Consider the following 25822-nt stretch of genomic DNA (forward strand, 5'->3'; position numbering starts at 1 on the left):
ACTTTGTGTTATATTGCCTAAGTACTGCATAATGTAATTATTAATGATTTATAATTATTATCATATATTATTACTGCATTGAACATAAAAAAATGTTATACAGTAAAACTCGCAACTGTTGCAATTTTTCTATTGCATTTGTCTAGTAAAACGGATCTTTTCTTTTGGCGGAAAGCCGAATAAAGCACTCTCAGATTATATGTTTTTGACTATAGTTTCAAACTCTAGATAAGCAGTTCGCTTATGGCTTAATTTGATTATGAAACCGCAAATGCATGGTTCCTATGCATCCTGGAAAATGTGGAATTTTGCAATGCAGTTTTCAAGTCATGGAAAAGTCATGGAAAATTAGAAAAATACCTAAATATCCTGGAAAAATATAATTTATAAATCATCAGGACATTATCAGGACTCAGGATAGGTGTCAAATACACAGATGCATATAGTTTTGCATATAGTACTGCCAGTGGCTTTTGAACAACATCAGTGGTTGATCGTCATGAACATTACCTTACATTTTTTGCTCATCTGCTGTAATCTCTACTTTGTGCAAATTAAGTAGTCTAACAGCACTACAAATCAGAACCTTTTTTACCAAAAAATAAGTATAATGATGGAATGATGATAAAGTGCAAAATTGTGTGTGTGTGTGTGTGTGTGTGTGTGTGTGTGTGTGTGTGTGTTTGTATATATGTATATATTACATCATTGCTGTAATAACTACTAAAACATTTGAGTTGTACATTTTAAACAATGACGATGGTCGGATGACTGAATATTTTGAAAATGAATTAACATCCCGAGGTGGTAGTGTGGTGATGTGGCCTTTACACCATGTGAATTAGTTTTCAATAATTCAATGATCAGAGTCAGCTTACCCCACGGTTACCACTTGAAGGGCCCTATAGTTTGGACGGAATCAGTGATTCTAGTCATACAAATGTAATTAGGTATAAAACACGGAATATCATGGAATATAGCATTTTGGTGAGGAACATTAATGTTTGAATGCACAGATCCTAACTGCTTATCCAGAGGTGACATACTACTGTCCAAAACACACAGAAATGCCATTTTATTAAATTTTCTACAAAATAATTTTAATTTGAATAAAGTTTTAATTCATTCATTTCATTAGACACGATTTTTATAATAACATTTTATCAAACTCTTGAATACAGAATTCAGAAAAATAACCATCCAATAACCACAATATGCATCATAAACGCTACAGAGTATACCCTTTGTGCACATAATGTCCAGGAAAATTGTGCCTTGAAAAGAGTGGGAACTCTGAAACGGTTTTGATTTAATTATATAAATATATAGTCTGCATGTGCTTCACGCTTCAAGGGTAATAAGTAATCTACACATAGAGCGTGCATGATACACTTGTTGTGAAATCATGGGCCCTATGTTAGGCATAATGTTAGCCTCAGACACTATTTAGTCACTATTTTAAGTCAAGAACTTTCACAGTTCAGATGGCAGCTGTTGAGTACTTAGGAGACTCATGAAAAAAAAAATAGAAAAAATATATGTATATATATATATATACATACAATACTTTGCAAACATTTTAGGCACTTGTGAAAAATGTTGCATAGTGAAGATGTCTTCGAAAATAATGACATAAATAATTTTAATTTATCACTTAATGTCATACAAAGTCCAGTAAACATAAAAAAGCTAAATCAATATTCAGCGTGAAAAGCTTTGAATTCAAAATAGTACTAATTCTCCTAGGTATGCCTGGACACAATTTTTCTTGGTTGTTGGCAGATAGGATGTTCCAAGCTTCTTGGAGAATTCACTACAGTTCTTCTATCTATTTAGGCTCAATTGCTTCTGTCTCTTTATGTAATCTCAGACTGACACAATGTTCAGTGGGGGGCTTTGGGGGGTCATGACATCTGTTGCAGGGCTTCTTGTTCTTATCTATTTGCAAAAGTAGTGTTTGAGAGTCTAACATTTATATTTCCTATTGATACTAAAGCTGAAGATATAAATAACCATCTTAAGACAAATGCTTTTGTGAAACATCTTATGTGCATAAGACATAAGATTTGTTTTTCACATTTTGTTATGTTGCAGCCCTATGCTAAAATGCTTTCAAAAAAAAATTATCACATCAATCTACATTCCATACCCCCATAATGACAAAGAAAAAAACAGATTTTTCATAACTTTGCAAATTTATTAAAAAGAAGAAAACTCACATTGACATAAGTATTAAGACCTTAACTCAGTACTTAGTTGAAGCACCGTTGACAGTGATTATAGCCTCAAGTTTTTTTTTGTATGGTGCGACAGGCTTTGCATACCTGGATTTGGGGATTTTCTGCCATTCTTCTCTGCAGATCCTTTTCGCTCTGTTAGGTTGAATGGGGACCATCTGTAGTTAGCCATTTTCAGGTCTCTCCAGAGATGTTCAATTGGGTTCAAGTCTGGGCTCTGGCTGGGCCACTCAAGGACATTCCCAGAGTTGTCCCTAAGTGACTCTTGCATTGTCTTGGCTGTGTGCTTCAGGTCATTGTCCTGTTGGAAGGTAAACCGTCTGCCCTGTCTGAGGTCCTGAGCACTCTGGACTAGGTTTTCATTAAGGATATCTCTGTATTTTGCTACATTCAGCTTTCCTTCAACCTTGATCAGCCCCGATCAGCCCACCCCCCACCCCACAGCATGATGCAGCCACCACCATGCTTCACCGCTGGGATGGTATTGCGCAGGCTTGGTTTCCTCCAGATATCATGCTTGGAATTGAGGCCAAACAGTTCAAGCTTTGTTTCATCAGACCAGAGAATCTTGTTTCTCACAGTCTGAGAGTCCTTAAGGTGCTTTTTTTTGTCTTGCATTGAGGAGAGGCTTCCGTCTGGCCACTGTCCCATAAAGCCCAGATCGCTGAAGTGTTGCAGTGATGGTTGTCTGCAAGTTTCTCCCATCTCCACACATGATCTATTATGGAGAATTATGGAGGCCACTGTGCTCTTGGGGTCCTTCAGTGCAGCCGATATGTTTTGATAGCCTTCCCCAGATCTGTGCCTCGACACAATCCTGTCTCTGAGCTTTGCAGGCAGTTCCTTTGACCTCATGGTTTGTTTTTGTGCTTTGATATGCATTTTCAGTTGTGAGACCTTATATAGACAGGTGTGTGCCTTTCCAAATCATATCCAATCAATTTAATTTACCACAGGTGGATTCCAATTAAAGTGTAGAAACATCTCAAAGATGATCCAGAAAAAAATGGGATGCACCTGAGCTAAGTGTCATAGCAAAGGGTCTGAATACTTATGTCAATGTGACATTTCAGTTTTTTCTTTTTAGTAAATTTGTAAAGTCATCAAAAATCTGTATTTTGCTTTGTCATTATGGGGTGTGGAGTGTAGATGGATGTGAATTTTTTTTTTTAAAGCATTTTAGCATAAGGCTGCAACATATAAAGTGAAAACAATGAAGGGGTCTGAATACTTTCTGAATGCACTGTAGATATACAGTATATATTTATACATTTTCTCATATATATATATATATATATATTATTTTTTTTTGTTGAGATATTTAATTTGGCATATTATTCTGTTGTCTTTCTTTCTGAAACATGCACAAATTCCCCCACTTCTCATTCATTTACAGTCTTTATCGGTCGCCCAGATGCTTAATTTGTTGTGGTTCGGAAAGAGAGAGTATTGTGGTCTGAAATGCAACATAGGCTTTTATGTGGTCCTAATTTCTGTCTTTCGACACGATTGACCTCCCAATACAAACACAGGTGTAATCTTACATAATCTTATGTAAGACATAAAATTTGTATAGCCTGTTGTTTTCTCTCCCGTCTGTGGTCACAGAAATACGTCAACTTGTGTGGCATGTACTACAGCAAGACAGTGTCTTCGAATTATGCTAATCACCTGCGCTGTGTCTACGGACACACAGTGCAGCAGTGAAAAAAGTGAAGGCCCAGGAGAACTTTTGAATAGTGTCTCCCGAGACTGAAGACAGTTGCATCCCGTGTGCAGTTCTCTTATTCTGCTTTGATTTAACATATTTTGGCTAAATTTAGTTGAGTTCTGATTTAGCTCAGGCTCTGATGTGAAATGACATGAAAAGTGCGAAATCATGATGTAATTTAATGAAAATTTTACAAATCTGTATCACTGTATCACTATAACAGGTATCACTTTTTTTCTTCTTGGTGGAACACTGAAATGAATGTTTGCTTCAGTCACCATTCACTTTCATTGCAACCTTTTTGCATAATATGAAAGTGAATGGTGACTGACACGGAACATTCTGCCTAACATCTCCTTTTGTGTTCCTCAGAAGAAGAAAAAAATCATGACGTTTTGGAACAAAATGAGGGTGAGAAAATTGTAACAGAATTAAAATTTTTGGGTGAATTGTCCCTTTGTAGAAACAGCTTACATACTCAGCTGAGAATATAGAATAGACAATTCTAAGTAACTGTGTGATTTACACAAAAAATTAATGTAAAAAAATAAATAAATAAAAAGGCTTTCGAAGTCTTTTTAACTATATACACAATTTTGAAGTGATGTTGTTATGTGGCTGTACTTGGCATACACACTATGAAAGTGATTGCCAAGACCACACATGCTTATGACATTCTGTCAATGTGTCTGACTGAATCGGCTCTCTCAGTGTGATAAAACCACATTTTGGTTTAGTCACATTACAGTAATATTTGAAAATTAGTCAGATTAATTTACATCTGTGCTCAGTTTTGTGATTGTGAGCTATACACAGTCGTCAGGCTTTATTTAATCTGTTAAATAAGTGTGGCTTGATAGGAATTACAAAGGTTTGAATATGCGGCACTTTGTATTCCCAGTCTGTGATTATGGAGAGGCACATCTCTGAAGACAATCAAACTTGTACTTACCTTGTCTATTTTCATTTATTTTATTTTATTGGTTTATTTGACAGGGACAATACAGAATAACACTGCAACACAAGTTTTGCGTTTTAAGAAATCTAACAAACAACAATCATAAAATATGAAATACAATAATACAATATATAGTGGACAATATAAATACATAGCAAAATAACCAATTGTATAAACACACAAAAAAAACATCAATGTTCAAAAATTGGCTCTCGTTTTTTATTTGAATCAATTTGTTTGTCTTTTTAATTTCTAATGGTATATTATTTCATAACTGTACATCTGTACATCATTCCAAAGAGATCTTCCCTCAGCTTCCACTATCAAATGCACAAAGTAGGTAGTCTTTGCCTTTTGCAATTGACTAACTAGCTTATTTCTCAACAAATAAAAGCTAAAAATATCCACTTTTTTATAAGCAAGGATTCTTTTAATGCAATATCCCTTTTTTCAATAACGGTAAAATATCAGCATTTAACTATGGTAAGGATGTTTGACGGCGAGAATACTTCAATGATTGTGTATCATTTGTAATAACTTTTTCAAGTGTTGTCGTCATATTCTCGCAGCATCTGTCTACATCCATGATTTGTAATGCAGTACTCCAATTAATATTTTTATATCATTTTCAACCTTAGTTACTTAACTCATTTCTAGTTTACTACTCTGGTACTATATTAATAAAAAAGAAAAAGTAAAATAGAAACGTTAACAAGAGGAAGAGTGAATCATAAATTTACATATCATGTACCTATTTTGGATATTATACTGTTGTGCTGTTATCTGATAAGCAGTATGCAGGTGGCACATTGGCCATAGCACCCCACAAAGGCTGAATCACACATCTTGTTGAGCCACGAGAGATTATAGATATAGAGAGGATATAGATATCAACTGTTCCTCGAAAACATTCTTTGCTACCCATAACAATGCATATGTGTGAATCTTGTTTGTTAGTGTATTATTTTTAGGACTGGCTCTCAAATTTAGCACACTTCTTCTTAAAAGTTACATCCTCATGCCAGGAAGTATACAGCACATTTAAAAGTGCATATGCTAGTTAGTATTGCATGGTTTATTTTATTATGATTAATTTTATATTAACATGAGGAAGTGTTTTGGTTCATGTTGGAAAAATTCATCAGTGCTTTGCACACGAGTGGGAAGACAAAGTTGTCAAGTCAGCAACCTTATAACTAGACGCACTTACTTGAGAAGCAAAATGACATAATATCATTTAATTATTTATTTTTCTCACCCAACTGGTACATTTTTTTATTTTATTTTTAAAAATGTAATATCACTTAATGTTTTTTTTTTGTTTTGTTTTTTCAAAGAAGCCTTATATTTAATTTTGCTTCTCACATAAATATATTTTAGGATGTTGATATATTTTTACTGAAAACAAGACAAAAATACTGATTAAGAAAGTGCAGTTCAAATTCTTAATATTGATTTCTTTGAAGTCAGAGTTCGAAGTATATACAAAGAAACAAAGTTTCAGTATACTAACATTTTGCTTTGTCATATAAGCAAAAAAAGATGCTGCCATTTTCAGTTGAACTAGAATATTTGAAGCATTTTCCCCTATTGTGAAATGAATGGACTTGATTTATGTGACAATGTTTATACCCAGCACATGCTTGTTTAATTGAAGATGCGGTTGCAAGCTGTGATTTAGCTGAAGTCACTACTCTGCTTTAAGTGTGGGTTTATTAGTTATATGTTACATTCGTTACATGTTTTGATGCTACTGTCACATCAAACACACTCTTTTCTTAAAAACATGCTGAGAGGAAATGGTATGCTTGATTAAAGTGATTTAAAGTCAGCAGCCATATCACCCTGCAGCTCTCACCTGGTTACCCACTGAAGCTATGCAGCGTTGAGCCTGGTCAGTATATGGATGGGAGACCTCTTGGGGAAAACTCAGGTTGCTGCTTGAAGAGATGTTAGTGAGGCCAACAAGGGGTGCTCACCCTGTGGTCTGTGTAGGTCCTAATGCCCCAATATAGTGACAGAGACACCATCCTTCAGATGCGATGTTCAACTGAGGTCCTGATTCTTTGTGGTTGTTAAAATCCCTGAGCACCTCTCTTAAAAGAGTTGGGGTGTAACCCTGGTGTCCTGGCCAAATTCTCCACCATTGGTGCTTATCAACAGGGTTGGGGAGTAACAGAATACATGTAATGGTATTTAAAATACTGAATATAAGTAACTGTATTCCACTACAGTTACAAATGAAATAATTGGTCATTAGAATACAGTTACATTCTAAAAGTATTTTGATTACTGAAGAGATTACTTTGCATTTTATTGTCATTTGTTTCATTTAATATTTAGTCCTTTCAAATGGAAAACATTTATACATATAAATGAAGCGGTGTATTTGAACAGCTGTGAAACACTTTCTTATGATGCGTTACATTAATACGAGCAGACAGAGAAGTAAGTTTGAAGTAAGTTTGGAGCAGAAGAAGTAGAAATAAACCTTGTGTAAATTGTCAGCTTTACGCTAAGCTAAAATGCTATTTCTAGCCATTTTACAGGCACGATCATATTTATTTTATATAAAAAAATTCACATTGGATTATAATTTCTTTTTTTCTAGTAAGATCTTTGATATTAGGGTAAAAATCATATACTTGATAATAATTTTTGTATTGTTTTCCTGTAAAAATATCTAAAATTCATTTTGATTGATCTTGTTTTAGAAACAACACTGCATAAGATATTTATGTTTCAGAGAATGTTTTTTTAACATGTGTATTTTGTTTTACAGTACTGGCAGAGTTTTTATAGTCAAAACAGGTTAAAAAATCTACCAGTGGTGAAGAAGTAATCCAAAGTATTTAGAATATGTTACTGACCTTGAGTAATCTAAAGGAAGACGTTACAAATTATATTTTACAGTATGTATTCTGTAATCTGTAGTGGAATACATTTAAAAAGTAACTCTCCCAACCCTGCGCTTCAATCATGGCCTCCTGATAATCCCAATCCATGAATTGGCTCTATCACTCTCTTCTCTCCTCTCCACCAATAGCTGGTGTGTGGTGAGCGTACTGGCACAATATGGCTGCCGTGTGTGTGTGTGTGTGTGTGTGTGTGTGTTTCTTTCTATTTTTTACTCAAATTGTTACACTGTTAACATAATTTGTAATAAAAATAGTATATTAATTTAGAAAAATGCTAAATGGAAAAAATGGGTTATTTTTTCCTGGAATCTTCAAACTATGTATGTAAATGAGACAAATTTAACACGAAAGAGAAAATAAATGTTCCATTCCTTGGAAACCTTGAGAAGAAAACTGTGATTTGTGCCATGGCTAGATAGAAAAGATTGTGTGGTTTTAATTTTTTTCCCATTATCCTTCTCTCTCTCCTTAACGCAAAATGATTAAACCAACTTAAACTGAGCCTTGGCACTGTCCTTCAGGTTATGTTTTTCCAAGCAATTTCTGAATTACATGCTGGACCACTGAGAGAGAGAGCGAGTGTCATGCATCTTGTAAAAGTGTGACAGTTGTGTTAAAACTATGATGAAATATACTACCTGAGGGGTGGTTTGGAGAAATAATCTACATGCTCAGGTAGCCCAAGCATACATGCTCAGGAAGCCATCTGTACTATTCAGATGCATTACCGTTAAATTAGCAGTTAGCTCGATGCAACCTGAAAATAATAGCTTTTCTCCAAGGGTTATGATTAAAGGTATAATTCGTCCAAAAATGAAATCTCTTATAATTTACTCATCCTCATGTCATTCCGAAACCGTATGACTATCTTTCTTATGTGGAATACAAAAGGGAGAGTGGATAGTGCATCACTTTAAAGCTTACTAAATAATGTAAGTTCTCTTGAACACAGAACATACTTTGAGATTTTCACTGCAAAACGACTTAAAATTCTGGTTGTTTCTCACCAAAAACCTATCGTATGCCTTTATAAGACTTGGAATATGATGCACGAGTTACATTGACTAGTACATTGACAAGTTGCTATAAACTTCCATTGTATTAAATAGACGAACTGTGATATTCATTAAAAAATATTGTATTCATGCAGGTTTGGAACAACATGAGGGTGAGTAAATTATGACAAAAGTTAGTGTAGTGCTTTATTTTTCCTAGACATAACAGACATAACAAATGATGTATCACGCACATGTGGCATTAGTTATTATTTGGCATTTAAGTGTTATTTGACAGTTTTCAGCACCTAGTTTAGTGGGCTCCATACTTATGTTTGATCTCTTTTATAAGTTTGAATAGTCAAACATGACTCTGTCAAGGACTATGACTGCATAAAGCTCAGAGCATTACTCCGGATTTATGGAAAACAAAGAGCATTCAAATTAGACACCCCACCCTTCTTATCTGAACAAGGGCAAATATCACCCTTCTTGTATAGAAGCAACTCAGAACAAGATGTCTCATGTCAGTCACTCTCCATGGAACACTCATAAGTATGCGTCATTGCTGAAATGCGGCTTTGTGACCCCCCCCCATTCGGCTCAGTAGACTTTGGTCCTCAGAGCTTCAGCCAGCTAAAACACATCTAAAACCATCTTAAATGGTTTTCTGGTCTTAGATGGTCTCCCAGCATGGTCTACTGGTTTTAGAGCGATTTTGGTCACTTTTCATCTGGTCATACTGGGAGACCTGCTGGACGACTAGCTAAACCATCTGAATACCAGCATGATCAGAATGGGAGACAAGCTAGACCAGTTTAAACCAGCATAGGCTGGTTTTAGATGTTTTTAAGCAGTGTAGCCAGGCCTCTGCTACAGTATGCATCTGTACTCTCACTCTTTGTAATAAAGTCACCAGAAAACCATTAGGCCATGAAACACAACAAACAGTCACTTGAATTCTAAGAAATATGCTGGATGATGATAAAGGTGCACTGAATTCGGGGTGAGAAAGAGCTAAAGTTCAACTTTCAGAAAAAACACAGCCTCTTGCTTACTCATCCAGCTTCTAGATGGGAGATGATTTCAGTCTGCATCATATAAAGGCTCAGTTTTGTTTTTTCTTGGCTTTGAGTTGTGTATCTTAAAATCAAAATGTTATGAATGTTTATGCTTGTATCGCAATTGATGTTTCTACATTAAATATCTTGTTTAACATCATTTATTTTATCTGTTAGATTAAAAGAGAACTGAGCTCATTAAATTCAGATGGTTTTTCAGAGGAATTCGGTATGACTAATATTTTGATATTCTTTTAATTAAGAATCACATGGCTTGCACACTGAATCTCACCAGTCTAATGGCCTCTGATGTGTACTGACAGCAGTGAGCATTAAATGGTGTGGAGCAGAACTGCAATGGACACTTAGCTTTTTACTAAGGGAATCACTAGAAGCTTTCAGGTTGCTCTGAGCTACGCAAATCAAATAGGTCTGCATCATTCAGCTCATGACCTGATGTTTGGATAAAACAGCTTGCTTTACTGGGACAAAAAAGTGGGACAATAGTTTCTAAATTAGGATGAATGGTGATTATTTTAGCAACCTCTGTCAAAATTGGAGTTGCTTTGTTATAAAATTGTTATTCATGCCATCTTTCTCAATAATAGTTTTTAGACTTTGAGAAAGGGGCACTCTGTGTTTTTTCACCTCATTACAGATTTGATACTCCTAAAAAATAGATAGTGTTTGTGAAAAATGTTTAACCTTCTGAGACACCCGCTTGACTGCTGTGTGCATTGTCTATTTCCCATTTTCATTTGTAACTGATTAAGTTGAGTAGTACCTAATAAACAAGCAAAACAATTTAATTCTAGAGCATATATGGACAGCAGGTCTGATTTGTGAAATTTTAAGTAATTTCAAGCTTCAGAAATTCAATTTTTTTTCATCAAATAGTTTGTGTCCAGGAGTGTTGATTATTCATGTTTTTGAGACGTTATAGACATTACAGTTAATTTTATAGTAAGCTGAAAAAATATCAAAAGTAATGACCAGCATCATCAAATCACTTCCAACCATGTTAAAATAAAATGTTGCATTATAAAATTCTGAGTCTATGTACTGATTTTCATTTTCCCATGTCTGCCAAACATGTTGAGTGGTCCAAACATCATCTGGAGTATGAAACTGAACATCCTGTAGCCGAATTGACCAGATGTTAGAAGTTAATGCACTAGGCTGCACAGGAAAGATATAGGATGCTCCCTTGCTCCCTAATTAGTGAATGACTTAACCTTAAGTGTGCTGTCTGTCTTCACTGGTCTCAGAACAATCTGAAATGCACCTTATTTTCATCCTAACTCCATATACAGCCTTAATTCTCAATGTGATAAAGCACAGTGAGTGTAGGATTTTTATGAAAAGTTAGTCCTATTGTCCACATATGTGGACATTGTGTTTAACAGCATGCTCTTTCGTGATAAATCGATGCAATTTTTAACTCAAACAGGTTTTAATGTGAAAACTTAAGCTGGTTTCTTACCAGATGTAGTTTTGTTGTCATTTCTCCAAAAGACAATCTCGGCTGAGATTGGCACCATGTTGTTTTGTCACATGACTTGTGCACTGAATGTTTAACTCTTTAATGACAGCATAGAGCAGGGGTACTCAATTAATTTCCTTCACAGCAAAGGTCCGGATAATTATATGTAGCTTACATGGTAGTTAAAGTAGTTAAATGGCTTGGAAATTATATTTAAATCAATTTTATAACTTGCCACATTGGCAGTAATTGTACATTTGACTGTTTAGTCAACACAAATATATATTTGTCTATATATATATATTTCTAAACAGTCAAAGTAGTCTCTTCAAAACTGGGCAGGGATGAGGACATTGGGGGCCCAGAGACAGTCAGAGTAGTGTGGTCTGAGAGATCTTTTCTACCTAAAGATGAAACTATTTCAACAAGAATTCATCAGTCGAGGGCACTTGGATATGAATATTAAAAGATCAAATCAACCGTTCGTTGTGAAGCTAGAGGACAGCAGTACAGTTTTTGTGTTTAAATATTTATATATATGTATGGGACACAGGAGGCCTTTTGACAGATAAAAACACTGTAAAACTGTATAAGTCTGAATGGACCATTTTTATATTTTCCTTAAAGTGAGAATATATTAACAACAAAAAAAAAAATTTACATATCAGTGAAACATTAAAATACTGTTTACATAATAAGTATAAATAGGCTTTCCTTGCCATCCATGATGACATCTAATTTTTACAAAATTAGAACAAAATTCAGTTTATTATGAAATGGCTCGTAACATGCTGATTAATAAAGCTAAATTTAGATGGGGGGAAAACGTTAGTCTAAAGGCGCCATGTTATTGTTTTTGATGTTAATGTTTTTGCTGTTAAAATAACCACACTTGCAACTCATATGTAAAGTAAATTAGTCTTTATGTGGCGCCTCATATCTGTAGCGGTGAGAGAGGCAACACGCGTGCAGCTCTGAACACGCTTTATTCCTGCTCCATGCGCATATACACGACAGTATGCTTACACGATCACTTAGCCAGGTGTCAGATAAATAGAACCACACCCAAGTCCGCTTTAATAGGTGGTCTGCGGTACGGTTCGTGTGAACTGTAAGATAGTTTGCTGATGATATAAACGCAATCGTACCAATTCGCGGAAGTGAACTGCTTTTATGACATAGAATTTGTGTCTTCGCAGGCTCCTGATCGCAATTATTATGGTATAATCCATCTATCATACTTGCTTGTCTCCAAATAAATCCCCTTCAGAGAGCAGCTCACATTCTTCACCTCTCTTGCAACACATCCACTGGTTCACGGCAGACATGTTTTAACATTCCTTACGTCATTGCACATTCAATGCATCTGTGGCAGACAAACATAAGTGTTGTTCTGTGCATATAAAGTTTTAGTGGTAAATCCAAAGAGACTAATACTTTAATAAAACAACGAAGCTGATGTCACCGACCAAGCTACAGTGGTAAACAGCTGGTGCTTGTACTCACGTTGATGACACAAGTAGATCGTGGTTCGAACCCAAATAATATGATGTGAACAGAGACCAGAGAGAGCAGTGGGAAGGGGGAGGAAACAAACTCAGGTTTGAACCAGTCAATCGAACCAAGTGTGACTGCACCCTTAGAGACACTGTTTCTTGTCCCGTGAAAATCAGGAAGTAATCTCATTCATTCCAAGACAGGTTTTGGTCCCATAGAATTCAGGAAGCAATCACATTTACTTGGAGACACAGGTTAATATCATGTTAAACAGGATATTATTAGGTTCATATAAAGAATGATGAGGGCAATACAGAGGTTGCATTTTGGCTTAGGGTTAGGTTTAGGGTTGGGGGTTGCGTTAATTTAACAAAATATGCATTCTTGTTGACTGTATTATATAGTTTACAACTAAATACAACTCACTTTTGGCACCTCCATATTGACATTTAATCTCAGCTGCACTTCTAGCTTTAGCTAGTGGGGCAGTGTTTTGAATTTTGTAATCACAGACCGATTTCAGCAGTGAAACTTTTGACATCCTGTAGCCGAATTCAAAGTGTAATTTGTCTGCTTTGTAACCTTGATTTTGCTAACTGTTATACTTTTGCTCATGGAATTAATTAATAATGGCTCTCTCCAGATTTCTACAATGCTAATTGCTTTTTGCATCATGCTGCACACCTGGCCACTAGGTGTCCGTTTAAGTCCAAGATGACTGCCATATCAACCAGTGCAACAAAAAATACTAAGTGCACCTTTAATACAGCCTTTCAGCCATGACGTCAACTCAGTAGGCTGATTCGCCATGAGTTCCCTCAGGATTTTCCTTTGGTGTCTTATAACTGGAGTTTTATAATGGAAGTTTTGTTCTTTAACATTAATTACTTCAAAATATGCATTTGATATATGACGTGATATATGTGTAATTAATGTTGTAGGATTATAAAACCACATAGGAATATCTAGAGGGAACCCATAGCGAATTCTCTTCCAGGTTTGTGGACTACAACCTGATGAGCTCTATTAGCTGTGGATTATGTGTATTGTAAAATTGTAAAAAGATATTTAACTAAATGGATTTACCTTTCAAAGACCCAAAGAGCTACACTGACACGTACACCAGCCCTGGGGCAACATGTGCCCTTCTCTGATCCAGAACGGTAAGGCACAGTCAAATAGCATCGCCCTGTTCTGCAATTTCGCTTGTTCAGCCAAAACTCTTTGAAGCCATATGATTGCTGTCTGAGTCCACATTAATCCCACAATGCATTTCCTCAGTATCTTTGCATGGTGGTGTCTGACCATGTGGAAGCCTGTTTGACGATTTCATCTCCATTCAGGTCTGTTGTCCTCCATAATGTTAGTGTTAATGTTTTAGTGTTTTGAGTGTTCTCTGAAATGCGGTGATGGCTACTTGAGGTTATGTGAACCATCTGTCATCAGTGGGTCATTTTACATAATTTTATGTGTAAGATGTGTAAAAGACAAGCCAAGGTTCTACGCCCTCTTCGATAATTCAGATATTGGCCTGAGAGTAATGTTCAAGCTGCCATTGATTTCTCATACATTTTTGTTTTGACAGCTCTTGACAGTGTATTGTTTTGGCAGCTTTACAAAAAGCCATAGGATTTTTAATTGTGTGTAATTGCAATGTGTAATCGCGTGGTGTAAATATGCTGCTCTGATCCCCAAGCGTGCTGGACTAGAGAGAGAGTTGCCTCACCCTGCCAGTGTTGTTGTTGAAAAGAATAAACTGTGAATTGATTATAATGTTTTCTCTTCTTTCTTTCTTTCTTTCTTTCTTTCTTTCTTTCTTTCTTTTGTCTGTCTGTCTGCCTGCCTTCCTTCCTTCCTTCCTTCTACTTCTTTCTTTTCTTTCTTTCTTTCTTTCTTTCTTTCTTTCTTTCAGGTGCTCCTACACTGAGACGTATGAAGAATCCAGTGTTGGTGGGAGAAGGAAGTAGGCTGATTGTGAAGTGCGAGGCCTCCGGCAGCCCTACCCTGGAGTATAAGTGGTACAAAGACGGCACTGAACTGAAGAAGAGCAAAGAGATCAGAATCAGGAATGGCAAGTGAGTCAGCATGTCCAATAGCCCACATCAGCACTTCATACAGCACCTACAATGTTTTAGAAGTGCATCGTGACCTTCAGCGAACTTCTTACTTTGGGCAGTGAAGATTATGTCCTTACTCTTCTTATTAAAGTGAAGTGTTTGAGGATGTGTGTTTGTTTTAAATTTTTAACTACCGGTATTAAAACTTCAATTGAGTAATGCAGCTGATTAAAAAAAATGCAATTGTGAGAATGATCAAGACACCAGTAATATGAGATTCTACAGCAGTTCTCAAGTGGTTTTGATTTAGGACCCATGTTTTACATTGGACAACAAGTAGCAATCCAACATGGTACCAACATTTTTGTCATACAAATGTTGCTAAAATGCCCTTAAAATTAAACAACATTTAACATCACCATGAAAATGTTGATACATTTACAAACAAGAGCAGAACTGTTATTTACTAACCCTTATTTTACATAATCTGGGTCTTATTTTCCTTTTGCTTGCATAGTTTTTTTAAATGTGTTATTTGAAGAAGAGGGCATGTCAAGCAAATTGTCCATATTAGCATCTGCTTAATTGGACTATCTTCAACCAAGTGACAGATGAATTTGTGCCAAAATACCACAGAGTTTACTTGAACGGACAGTCTTTGATGTTAACAACATAAGATATAGGAAGTATTTTGTCCTCCCTTTTAAAATATGATAAGCCTGTTTATTTTGCTATCTTAACTTTGCATGATTATATAGTTGTTCTTTCTCTTCCATTTTTATTGTGGAGTCATTGACTCTTTCCTCTCTTTCCTCCTCACTCTCTTTTTTTGAAGGAAAAACTCCAAAGTTCAGATCGGCAGAGCAAAACCAGAGGATTCTGGGAATTATACATGTGTGGCAGAGAATTATCTGGGCAAAGACAATGGTACTAGTACCGTGCACGTACAAAGCAGTAAGTACAGCCCAGAATACGGCTGCTTGTTTGTTTAAACAAGTACACATTTGCTTCAATTGGTGTTGTATAATTGGGAGGAAGTCAGGAGCATGTCTGTACTCATTTTCTTAATGTGTGTGTCAAATATATAAACATAGGACACGTTGTTCTTGCTGACTTTACACTGTGATGAGAGATGAAGACTTTGCCCTTTATCACAATATGTGCAGCATACTGAAATAAAACAAGAGTTCGTGTTTATGTCAGGCTTTTCACATATCTTTAAGTATATAGTTGGGTGACTCCAGGTGTCTCACATACTCATTGGCTAAGCATATGTAAATGTTGATGCATTTTTCCATTTGCTGTTTGGAGTTGGTTTGGAGGTTTAGAACAGTGGCAGGATCGAGAGAGGTGCGTGCATGTGTGTCTGTTTATGCTCCCTCTTGTTAGGCACCCCGGAACAAGTCTTACTGTGTCACAACAGCCAGCTTCACTCTGGCTGTTTGCACATATCCCCACACCCAAACACACACACTAAGGTAAGAGGAAGTAGGCAAGACCAAGCTCATCAGTGGTGGTATGGCCCTAGGCTTGGGGAAGAGGCCCCTCTACTCATACAGTTCTCATAAAGAGCATGCAGTATACTGTAGATTAACAACCTGGATGAGGCTGCCACCAATGAAGCATTGAAGTGCCCAGGGGAGCAACAGATAAATCTAACAACAAAGGAAATACCTATAGCCGAGATTTTAGGATACACAATTTTCTCAGCCTCCTCTGCTCTGACGGTGCAGATTAGAGTTGTCATGATAATTTCATTAGTCAATTCCAATGCCTGGGACATTTCTTGATTCTCTGTACTTATACTGGCAGCCAAAAGTTTGGAATAATATACAGATTTTGCTCTTATGGAAAGAAATTGGTACTTTTATTTACTAAAGTGGCATTCAACTGATCACAATGTATAGTCAGAACAATAATAACATGAAAAATTACTATTACAATTTGAAAAATGTTTTAGGAACTTCTTAATCTACTTCAAAGTGTTCTCATCAAAAATCTTCCATGTGCTGCAATGACAGCTTTGCAGATCATTAGAATTCTAGCTGTCAGTTTTTCCAGATTCTCGGGTGACATTTCACCCCAGACTTCATGTAGCACTTGCCATAGATGTGGCTGTCTTGTCAGAGACTTCTCACGCACCTTACAGTCTAACTGATCCCACAAAAGCTCAATGGGGTTAAGACCCATAACACTCTTTTCCAATTATCTGTTGTCCAACGTCTGTGTTTCTTTGCCCATTCTAAACATTTATTTTTGTTTTTCTGTTTCAAAAGTGGCTTTTTCTTTACAATTCTTCCCATAAGGCCTGTACCCCTGAGTCTTCTCTTCACTGTTGTACATGAAACTGGTGTTGAGTGGGTAGAATTCAATGAAGCTGTCAGTTGAGGACATGTGAGGCATCGGTTTCTCAAACTAGTGACTCTGATGTACTTATCCTCTTGTTTAATTTTACATCTGGCCTTCCGCATCTCTTTCTGTCCTGTTAGAGCCAGTTGTAATTTGTATTTGGAGATTGTAGTACATACCTTTGTATGAAATATTCAGTTTTTTTGTAATTTCAAGCATTGTATAGCCTTCATTCCTCAAACGATTGACTGATGAGTTTCTAGAGAAAGCTGTTACTTTTTTGCCATATTTAATGTAATATTGACCTTAAGACATGGCAGCCTATTGCATAATATGTTAACTCAAAAACAAACACAAAGATAATGTTGAGCTTCATTTAACAAAACAAACTTTCAACTGTGTTTGATATAACGGCAAGTGATTTTCTAGAACCAAATCCGCAATTTATCATGATTACTCAAGAATAAGGTGTTGAGTGATGGCTGCTGGAAATGGGACCTGGCTAGATTTGTTCAAATATTACATTTTTCAAATAGTGATGGTGCTGTTTTTTTTACATCAGTAATGTCCTGACTATACTTTGTGATTAGCTGAATGCCACTTTGGTGAATTAAAGTTCCAATTTCCTTCCGAAACAGCAAATTCTGTACATTATGCCTAACTTTTTGCCACGAGTGTATTTTAATACCACAGCAAAAACATACAGTATATGCTATTGAACATACTTATTTTGTTTAATATTAATATAGATATGTATGTATTACATTACAATGGCATGTAGTAGCCTGTATCTATCAAAGAAATTTCAATGCATCAATTATGAAATTTAAGATTCGATTAACATTCTAAATGAACACCCAATTTGTCTGTCTCATATTACACTAATCTTCTCGCAACAGACATGGAGCGGAGCACGCGGGATTAAAGGGGAAGAGAGAGCATGTGGAATTAAAGGGAAAGAACACAGCATAAAGTTTATGCAGCCGTGTTAACTACATGAACCTACTTAAGATAAAATTGGGATGGGATGGATGGATGGATGGATGGATGGATGGATGGATGGATGGATGGATGGATGGATGGATGGATGGATGAATACTGCTGAGTTTGGCTTTCTGTGTCATTACTCAAAACTGTATTGCATCCATTTAACCAACTAAAGTGCATTGTTGTTGCCTTCTTCCCTGATTTCAATATTCAAATATATATTATGTTAATATTGCTTTTGTATCTCCATAAAATGTGTAATTTCCCCATAAAAATGTGTAATTTCCCCATAAAACAGTTTAACCATCAATAGAACTTGGCTTAAATTAATGTGACTGGTGGGCAGACATTGGCAGTCAACAAAAACACTCACTCATTAATTCATTTTTTTTTTTATAGTAAATGCTTCAGAATAAGGAGTGATTTCAGACTGTTCTGAAGGGAACTAACCAGTTGATTACAGTCACATGTGATTGGTCAATTACACATTGTAGCAGCGAAAAGATTAAACATTTTTGTCTTTTGCAGTGTGTGCCGTAAGCAGTCCTGCATGAAAATGTGATTTAATTCTCGTGAACGGGCTTAACAAGCAGAGGTGTCTCTGTTTAGCTGCCTGGCGCCTCTTTTCCTATCCCAAAATGAATAGGGAACTTACAGTTACATTTCTTTTATTGAAATATACCCAAATGAATCAGAACCTAATCAAATCTGACGAGATTGATTTCTTCCTGAGGTCATTAGTAGAGCGGATGCTGTTGAGAAAGGCTACAGCTTTTAGAGGCCTGCAGCATTGCTACCGTAGCAGCTGCAACCGGCGCTATCTGAATCAAAGAAGACGGGCGAGAGAGAGAAAGAGATGATGAGGTCGCTTGAGGAGGTGCTGTAAGGGAAAGAGAGTGGGAAGACAGAAAATGAGGGAAACAGAACTGAAAGCCATAGATGGAGTAAGAGCAAAAGACAGACTAAAGCAGAGGAGACCCAAATGCCGCTTTAAACTCATTTTATAATGCAGCTGCAGATTTCAGGCTCTGTTCAGGCATTCAGCCAATCGTGTGCTGTTTCTCTCTCTAGCAGCCAATCAGATTGTGGAACTCCCTGGCTAATGTTTGTCACCACTGATCTGGTGAAATGACAGGAAATTAATCTCTTCATAAAGACTGTTTTTCATCACACACACCTACCTTTTTAACTCCAATAAACACACACATGCATATTTTGGCTCTTTCAGCAGTAATTTTAACAAGATAAGTGAGCAGAGTAATTAGAATCATTAATTATAGCTGATCAGGCCTAAAGTTATGGCTGTTCAGGGGAGGTGAACTGAGACTGTCCAGGGAAAGAAAGAGACCATGTCAAGGGCGTAGCAGCCAGAAGGTGATTCCATGCTTTTCCAAGCTAAACCCATACAAGGTCCAAATGGTGGATTTGTATACAGTATTCTTTGCATTTTGTTACTTTGGGCTGATTAAGCAACCATCCAGTCATTAACAGTTGAGTTTCATGAGCCGAAACAACCCTTACGTAATTGGCTGTCAGTCAGACAGTCTAATCAACACGGCTCTGTTCATTTCTACAAAGTTGCTTTCAACAATGCTCATTTATCCATGTTTTTTATCGGCATTGATGTTGAGTTAAATTAAAAATTTAGAGATGAGGAACACACAAAGAAGAGTTATTTATTGGCACATCATTCTTGATTGGCAGCATTACCTGAAATGCACTGCAGAGAAAAACTAAACAAAAGATAATCCTTCTTTTAAGCACACATTGTAAGTGGAGATTGTATTGCATGAGTCTTAATGAAGTTATGCTTTTTAAATCATGTTTGTGAAGTCAAAGTTTTATCTGTTCTTTTTACCAATTTAAGCAGATTACAGCGACTAACTAATTTCACAAAATCACCAGGTTGCATCAACAGAAATGGTCACTGAACAAATCAGTAAATTTGGTGAACGTAATCAAAACACTCAAGCCACTTGGATAAATTTAAATCCCATAATGCACAAGCACAGTGTGCAGTGTGCACATGCAGAAATGTCATTATTGTAATTGATTAAATCATTTACTCAGGACCACCTTGTGCTCAGTCTTTAATTGTCATGTGGGAAACAGAAGCAAGTGCTCCACTAGATGCCCTTTAATTTTGCTAAATTTTGCACTTAATTTGCAAAACTTGAATATTTAAAATACTACAAGTATAAAACGTATATATTAATACAGTATAATACTTAAATCATTTTTGTATAATAATATAATACTGCAATGTAAGTGTTGGGTCTGTGTCCCCCCACTTTTAAAATGGCTGCTTCCCCTGATCCTTGAGACCTTGGGACTGCAGCTAATGAAGACAAACAACAAACGAGGGCCCACCCCCTTCCTGTTTCACTCTCTGGGGGCAGGTTGTTTGCATGGTTGCCCCTGAACACTGCCGTTTCTGTCTGTGCAGCAGGCCCATGGTAGCTGTCTCTCGGTCCAACACAACAACACCTTCACCCTTCAGTGCATCCTGCTTGGTGGTCCTGTGTGAGTGTGTGTATGTAAGTGTGTTTGGGTACTTGTCAGTGTTGAAGGTGAATTTGGTTTATCAAAGCATTGTGGTGTCACAGGTCACAAACAGGGTGAAGGGAAAGGTCAAGAAGTTATGGTCTCCTCTGTCGCAGACAAAAACTCAATGGTCAAACAAGCTGCACATGCAGATGGCAATATTAGTGTTACAAATGTGCTGTCAGACCAAAACTTTCTCAAGTTGCCCTTCTCAATCTGAAATAAAATGCTCAAATGACAGTCAAAGTCACCTTGAAATAGCATCCCATTTTATCAGGATAAACAGGATATTCAATAAGAAAAAAGCATAGGTATTGATTGGATTGTGAAAAGCGTCTAGGTTACGGATGTAAACTCTGTTCCCTGATGGAGGGAACGAGACGTTGTGAAAGAAGGCTTGAGAGCCTTTTGCATCTCTGATCTATGAGAAAAGGCCAATGAGAAATTGGCAGACAAAATTTGTATTTCCTTCCCCCGGACATACGGGTATAAAGGGAGGGAAATGCATCTGTTTCATTCAGGATTTTTCTGAGGAGCCGACAATGAGGTTCGGCCGCAACAGTGGCTCGGTTCAACGATGTGGCCGGGAGGACACAACTTCTCGTTCCCTCCATCAAGGAACGGAGGTTACATCCGTAACCTAGACGTTCCCTGTCTGTCGCTCACTTCGACGTTGTGTCGAAGAAGCAACACTAGGGGTCCAATTTAAATCACGTCATGCACTGAGCCGTGTACGTGTACTGCTGACACAGGAGCGGGCAGGTATTTTATGTGCAAAAGCCACCAGCTGTGCCAGGCTGCATGTACCCTTCCCCAACGCCCCATAAAATTGTCAAAGCCTTCTGGTTCTTTACCCCCGACAGGGCCTGAGTCCGACTGATTCTAGCGGCTCGAAGGAGGGTCTCTGAAGGTCCGAGAGGACCACTGAGAGATCCCAGGAGGGGAACAGGCTCGGCCGGGAGGGATTTAACCTCCGGTCGCCTCTTAGGAACATGATAATTAAGTCATGCTTACCCAAAGACTTGCCGTCTACTGTGTCATGGTGGGCCTTGATAGCAGCTACGTACACCTTCAAGGTGGAGGGGGACAGACTCCCCTCCAACCTCTCCTACAGGAATTAAAGCACTGACCTAACTGCACACCTCTATGGGCCCGGGAAGAACACCAATTTGCAAACAAGCGCCACTTCAGGGCGTAAAGTTGCCTGGTAGAAGGGGCTCTGGCTTAGTTGATTGTGTCTATGACAGCAGGTGGTAGATCAGCTAGATCTTCTGCATCCCATCCAGGGGCCAGACATGGAGGTTCCAGAGGTCTGGGTGCAGATGCCAGAGCGTGCCCCGTCCCTGAGAAAGAAGGTCCTTCCTCAGGGGGATTTGCCAGGGAGGGGCTGTCGAGAGGAGTACGAGATCCGAGCACCAAGTCCGAGTGGGCCAATAGGGAGCCACTAGAATGACTTGTTCCCCGTCCTCCCTGACCTTACACAGCACCTGTGCAAGCAGGCTCACTGGGGGAAATGCGTACTTGCGCAACCCCGTGGGCCAGCTGTGTGCCAGCGCATCTGCCCCAAGGGGAGCCTCCGTTCGAGCGTACCAGAGCAGGCAGTGGGAGGTTTCTCGGGAGGCGAACAGGTCTACCTGGGCCTTGACGAATCATTCCCAAATCAGCTGGACCGACTGGGGGTGAAGCCTCCACTCTCCACTGGGCAAGCGTTGTCGTGATAGCGCTTCCGCTACCATGTTAAGGTTGCCCGGGATTTGAGTGGAACACAGCAACTTGAGTCGCTGCTGGCTCCAAAGGAGGAGACGACGGGCGAGCTGTGACATGTGACGGGAGCGTACGCCACCTTGGCGATTTATGTACGCTACTGTGGTGGTGCTGTCTGATCGGATCAAGACGTGTTTGCCAGAGAGATACGTCCCAATGAAACTGGGAGGAATTTTTCCGCAGGGCAAAAAGTACAGCCTCTAGGCAGTTGATGTGTCAGCGCAGTGGGGCCCCTTTCCAACAACCAGCGGCTGTGGGCCCATTGCACACGGCACCCCAACCCAATTTGGAGGCATCTGTGGTGACCAGGACGTTTTGGGTCACCTGCTGCAAGCTATCTGTAGAAATCAGAGGTCTGTCCAGGGTTTCAAAGTTTGGTGGCAGGCGGAGGTGATGAACAAACGGTGCGTGCCGCGGCGCCATGCTCATCTCGGGACTCGAGTCTGGAGCCAGTGCTGAAGCGTCCTCAGACTGGGCATGCTGGCCCGAAGGCGGCAGCCCAGTCGAATCATCCGCGTCAGACGCCGGACCACTCTCCGATGCAGTGGTGAGCTCATCCGGCCCGGGGGGGTCAAGAGGACAGGCAGGTTGGCCGCTGTTACCTCAAGCCCAGACGGAAGTCCACGAGCGTGTTGGGGCGAGCTGTTTGCGGGGACATACCCGGCAAAACCACGTCCACTGCCATCCCCAAATCGCCTCCATCGCCAGCTGGGTCATCCCCGTGGGAAGAAGGAGAGACGCAGGGGGAGGCTGGAGTGGCGTTCCTTCTGAGGAAGGAAAGCCGCGACTGCAACGTTGCCATGGTCATGTTCTCGCAATGAGAACTTGAGCCATCCACAAACGCTGCCTCAGTGTGACCGCTGCCCAGAAACACAAGACAGCTCCTGTGGCCGTCAGGAGCGGAGAGCACTCTACCGCATCCAGGAACTACACAGGGGCAGAAGGGTCTAAAGACGCGTCCTGAAAAGGACGTTCAACGCCAGCTGTGTATATGCTCTTTTAGAGAAAATAACTCTTTTAGAGAAATAACTCTTTTAACTGCGCTGTCGAAGCACCCAGGGGCAAAGCTGCACTGCCGTGCAGAGAAGGAGAAAGCTGCTGATATGCCCCGTAGATCCAACAGCAATCGCTCAGAGATGGGAGGAATAGTGTGTGACTCGCAGCTCGCTGCATACACAACCAGTCGGCTCCGAAGAAATTTCGCATTTCCCTCCCTTTATACCCGTATGTCCGGGGGTGGAACATGCAAATTCTGTCTGCCAATTTCTAATTGGCCTTTTCTCATAGATCAGAGATGCAAAAGGCTCTCAAGAGAAACCCCTAGTGTTATAAAAAAATAAAAAATATTTTTATTGAAAAATAAAAGGATTGTTAAAATTTAACAATAACACCATGAACATGCATTAAGAAAGTAAATATATAGATATTTTTCAAAAAATATACACAAGAAATATGTTTCCCCAGGCTGTTTTCTTAAGCAAGAAAGCTATTAAGTTCAGCAGAGTTTGGATTGCATGCAATCACGTTGGATTTCGATCAAGTTCCAAAAGCTGCTCTCTCAGATTCTACAAAACCCTGAACATCTGCCAAATAAGTGCATTAGGATTTCAAAATTGCATATTTTGAAATTGGATTCTCTGCTATTCCAAAACTCCAGAGACAGTTAGAGATGAGTAGAAGTGATTCACCCCTCAGATCTCTTCTGTGCTGATTGCTGGGTGGGAATTCTCAAGTTACAGCCCATTTGTGGCAGGTTTGGTACGGTCTTCGTGCTTCAGTGCGCCCACGATTCTTGTTTTTGCACAGGTGCTGGAATTTTCAGTCTTCTGGGGAGACAGCAGAGTGTGTGTCACTCCAATAGAAATGTTTTCAGCAAAGTTTTTCTGTAGGGCTTTGTTCGCATAATACCTCCAACAATTACACATATGGGCTGCATTTTCAATTCCGACCTCTAGTTTCTGTTTTGATTAAATTAAATTTTAACAAACTCTGCCAAATGGTGACTTGCTCATGATCAGATCAGATTTAATCTCTTTAGAATCAAAGATATCGTTTTCAGTGGAGACACACTTCTTTGTTGTGTAAACTACGGTATGATGTGGATTCCAGGTGTTGGACATTGATGCTTTCACTGTAGTAGAGATATGGGGATAGTACTGGCAGAGATGATGGCTCTAGATCAGTGGTTCTCAATCAGTGGTTCAGGGCCCACAAGAGGGCCTCAGCAAAATTCCAAGGGGGGCCCACAAGAGGACTAATCGAATTATTTATAAATAAGATATATTAAAATAATCTAACATAATGAAAAATGAACAACAGGACTCTAAGATCATCTGTCCATTATCTGTCCATGATTAAAAACCCTTCCCTAGGGGGTGCTACAAACAGCCACAGAGAGAGTGAGAGGGACAGAGGGAGAGCATGAGGTGAGTGGAATGTATTTGATAGAAAATGCAGCTGGACGGCCAATTGTTCCAAACTCATCAGTCATGCTGGGGCCTTCCAGCAGCAATCTCTCTCCCTCTCTCTATCACATACACCACCGTGAAGCTCCTCACATATATTCAGACTCACACTCTCACAACACCTGCCTGTGTGCTGAAAGCCAATCCATTTCTGCTAATGTAAACCATCACTTATCAATCTTTAATGTTGTATTGGCCTTGCACCAGTGACAAACTGGGGATAACCACTTTGAACCTTTTGTCTCTGTTCTGTGTCGATTATCTGCTACCTCTATCTTGTCTACTGTGGTTTACAACAAGACACGTGTCAAAATTCAATAATTCCCATTATAATCAATGGAACGCCCAATTTATATTTTTGAGGCACTGGAGACCTACTCCAGCCACATAATTTTTTAACTCTCTCTTAAATACAGTAAATTAATTATGTTTTATATTACAGCTTGTTTCTGGTATACTATAGTATTTTAAATTGCTTCCAGTGTAGAAAGCCTCAAGCAAGTGTAGATATGGTGTACGTGTCTTTTCCTATTTTCTTTATCCCTCTCTCTTCCTTCCTTTCTCTCTTTCTCCATCTCCCTCATTCTGTTTGAGAAAAAACTATTTGTTTTCTCTGTACAACAAAACTACAAGATTAACTGGGCTTGAAGGATGCTAGATATCTTTTTGTGACATTGGCAGTGACTGTCCAAGAATGTGAAGTACCTGTTAGTGAATTGAAGACATTGATCGGTGTGGGAGAGCGGAAGGGACCGTGTCGGTCCTCACTCAGGAAGATTCATGGCAGGCCCACTGA

At 38.6% G+C, this 25822-nt stretch overlaps 2 protein-coding genes across 8 annotated transcripts in view; both read left to right on the forward strand.

Moving 5' to 3' along the window:
- The window catches only part of LOC127624720 (tetratricopeptide repeat protein 1-like), a 472844-nt gene extending 463848 nt beyond the window's left edge, over positions 1–8996 (forward strand). The window contains exon 9 of the transcript XR_007968209.1: positions 8975–8996. The gene's annotated coding sequence lies outside the window, so the exon portion shown is untranslated. The remainder of the gene's footprint in view (positions 1–8974) is intronic.
- The window catches only part of LOC127624712 (pro-neuregulin-2, membrane-bound isoform-like), a 93078-nt gene that overhangs the window by 2525 nt on the left and 64731 nt on the right, over positions 1–25822 (forward strand). For all 7 annotated transcript variants that reach the window (XM_052099561.1, XM_052099565.1, XM_052099563.1 and 4 more), the window contains exons 2-3: positions 14773–14935; positions 15753–15871. In XM_052099561.1, coding sequence (XP_051955521.1) covers positions 14773–14935; positions 15753–15871 — 282 coding nt within the window. The remainder of the gene's footprint in view (positions 1–14772; positions 14936–15752; positions 15872–25822) is intronic.

This window comes from Xyrauchen texanus, chromosome 31 (genome assembly GCF_025860055.1).
Source record: "Xyrauchen texanus isolate HMW12.3.18 chromosome 31, RBS_HiC_50CHRs, whole genome shotgun sequence".
Classification (NCBI taxonomy): domain Eukaryota; kingdom Metazoa; phylum Chordata; class Actinopteri; order Cypriniformes; family Catostomidae; genus Xyrauchen; species Xyrauchen texanus.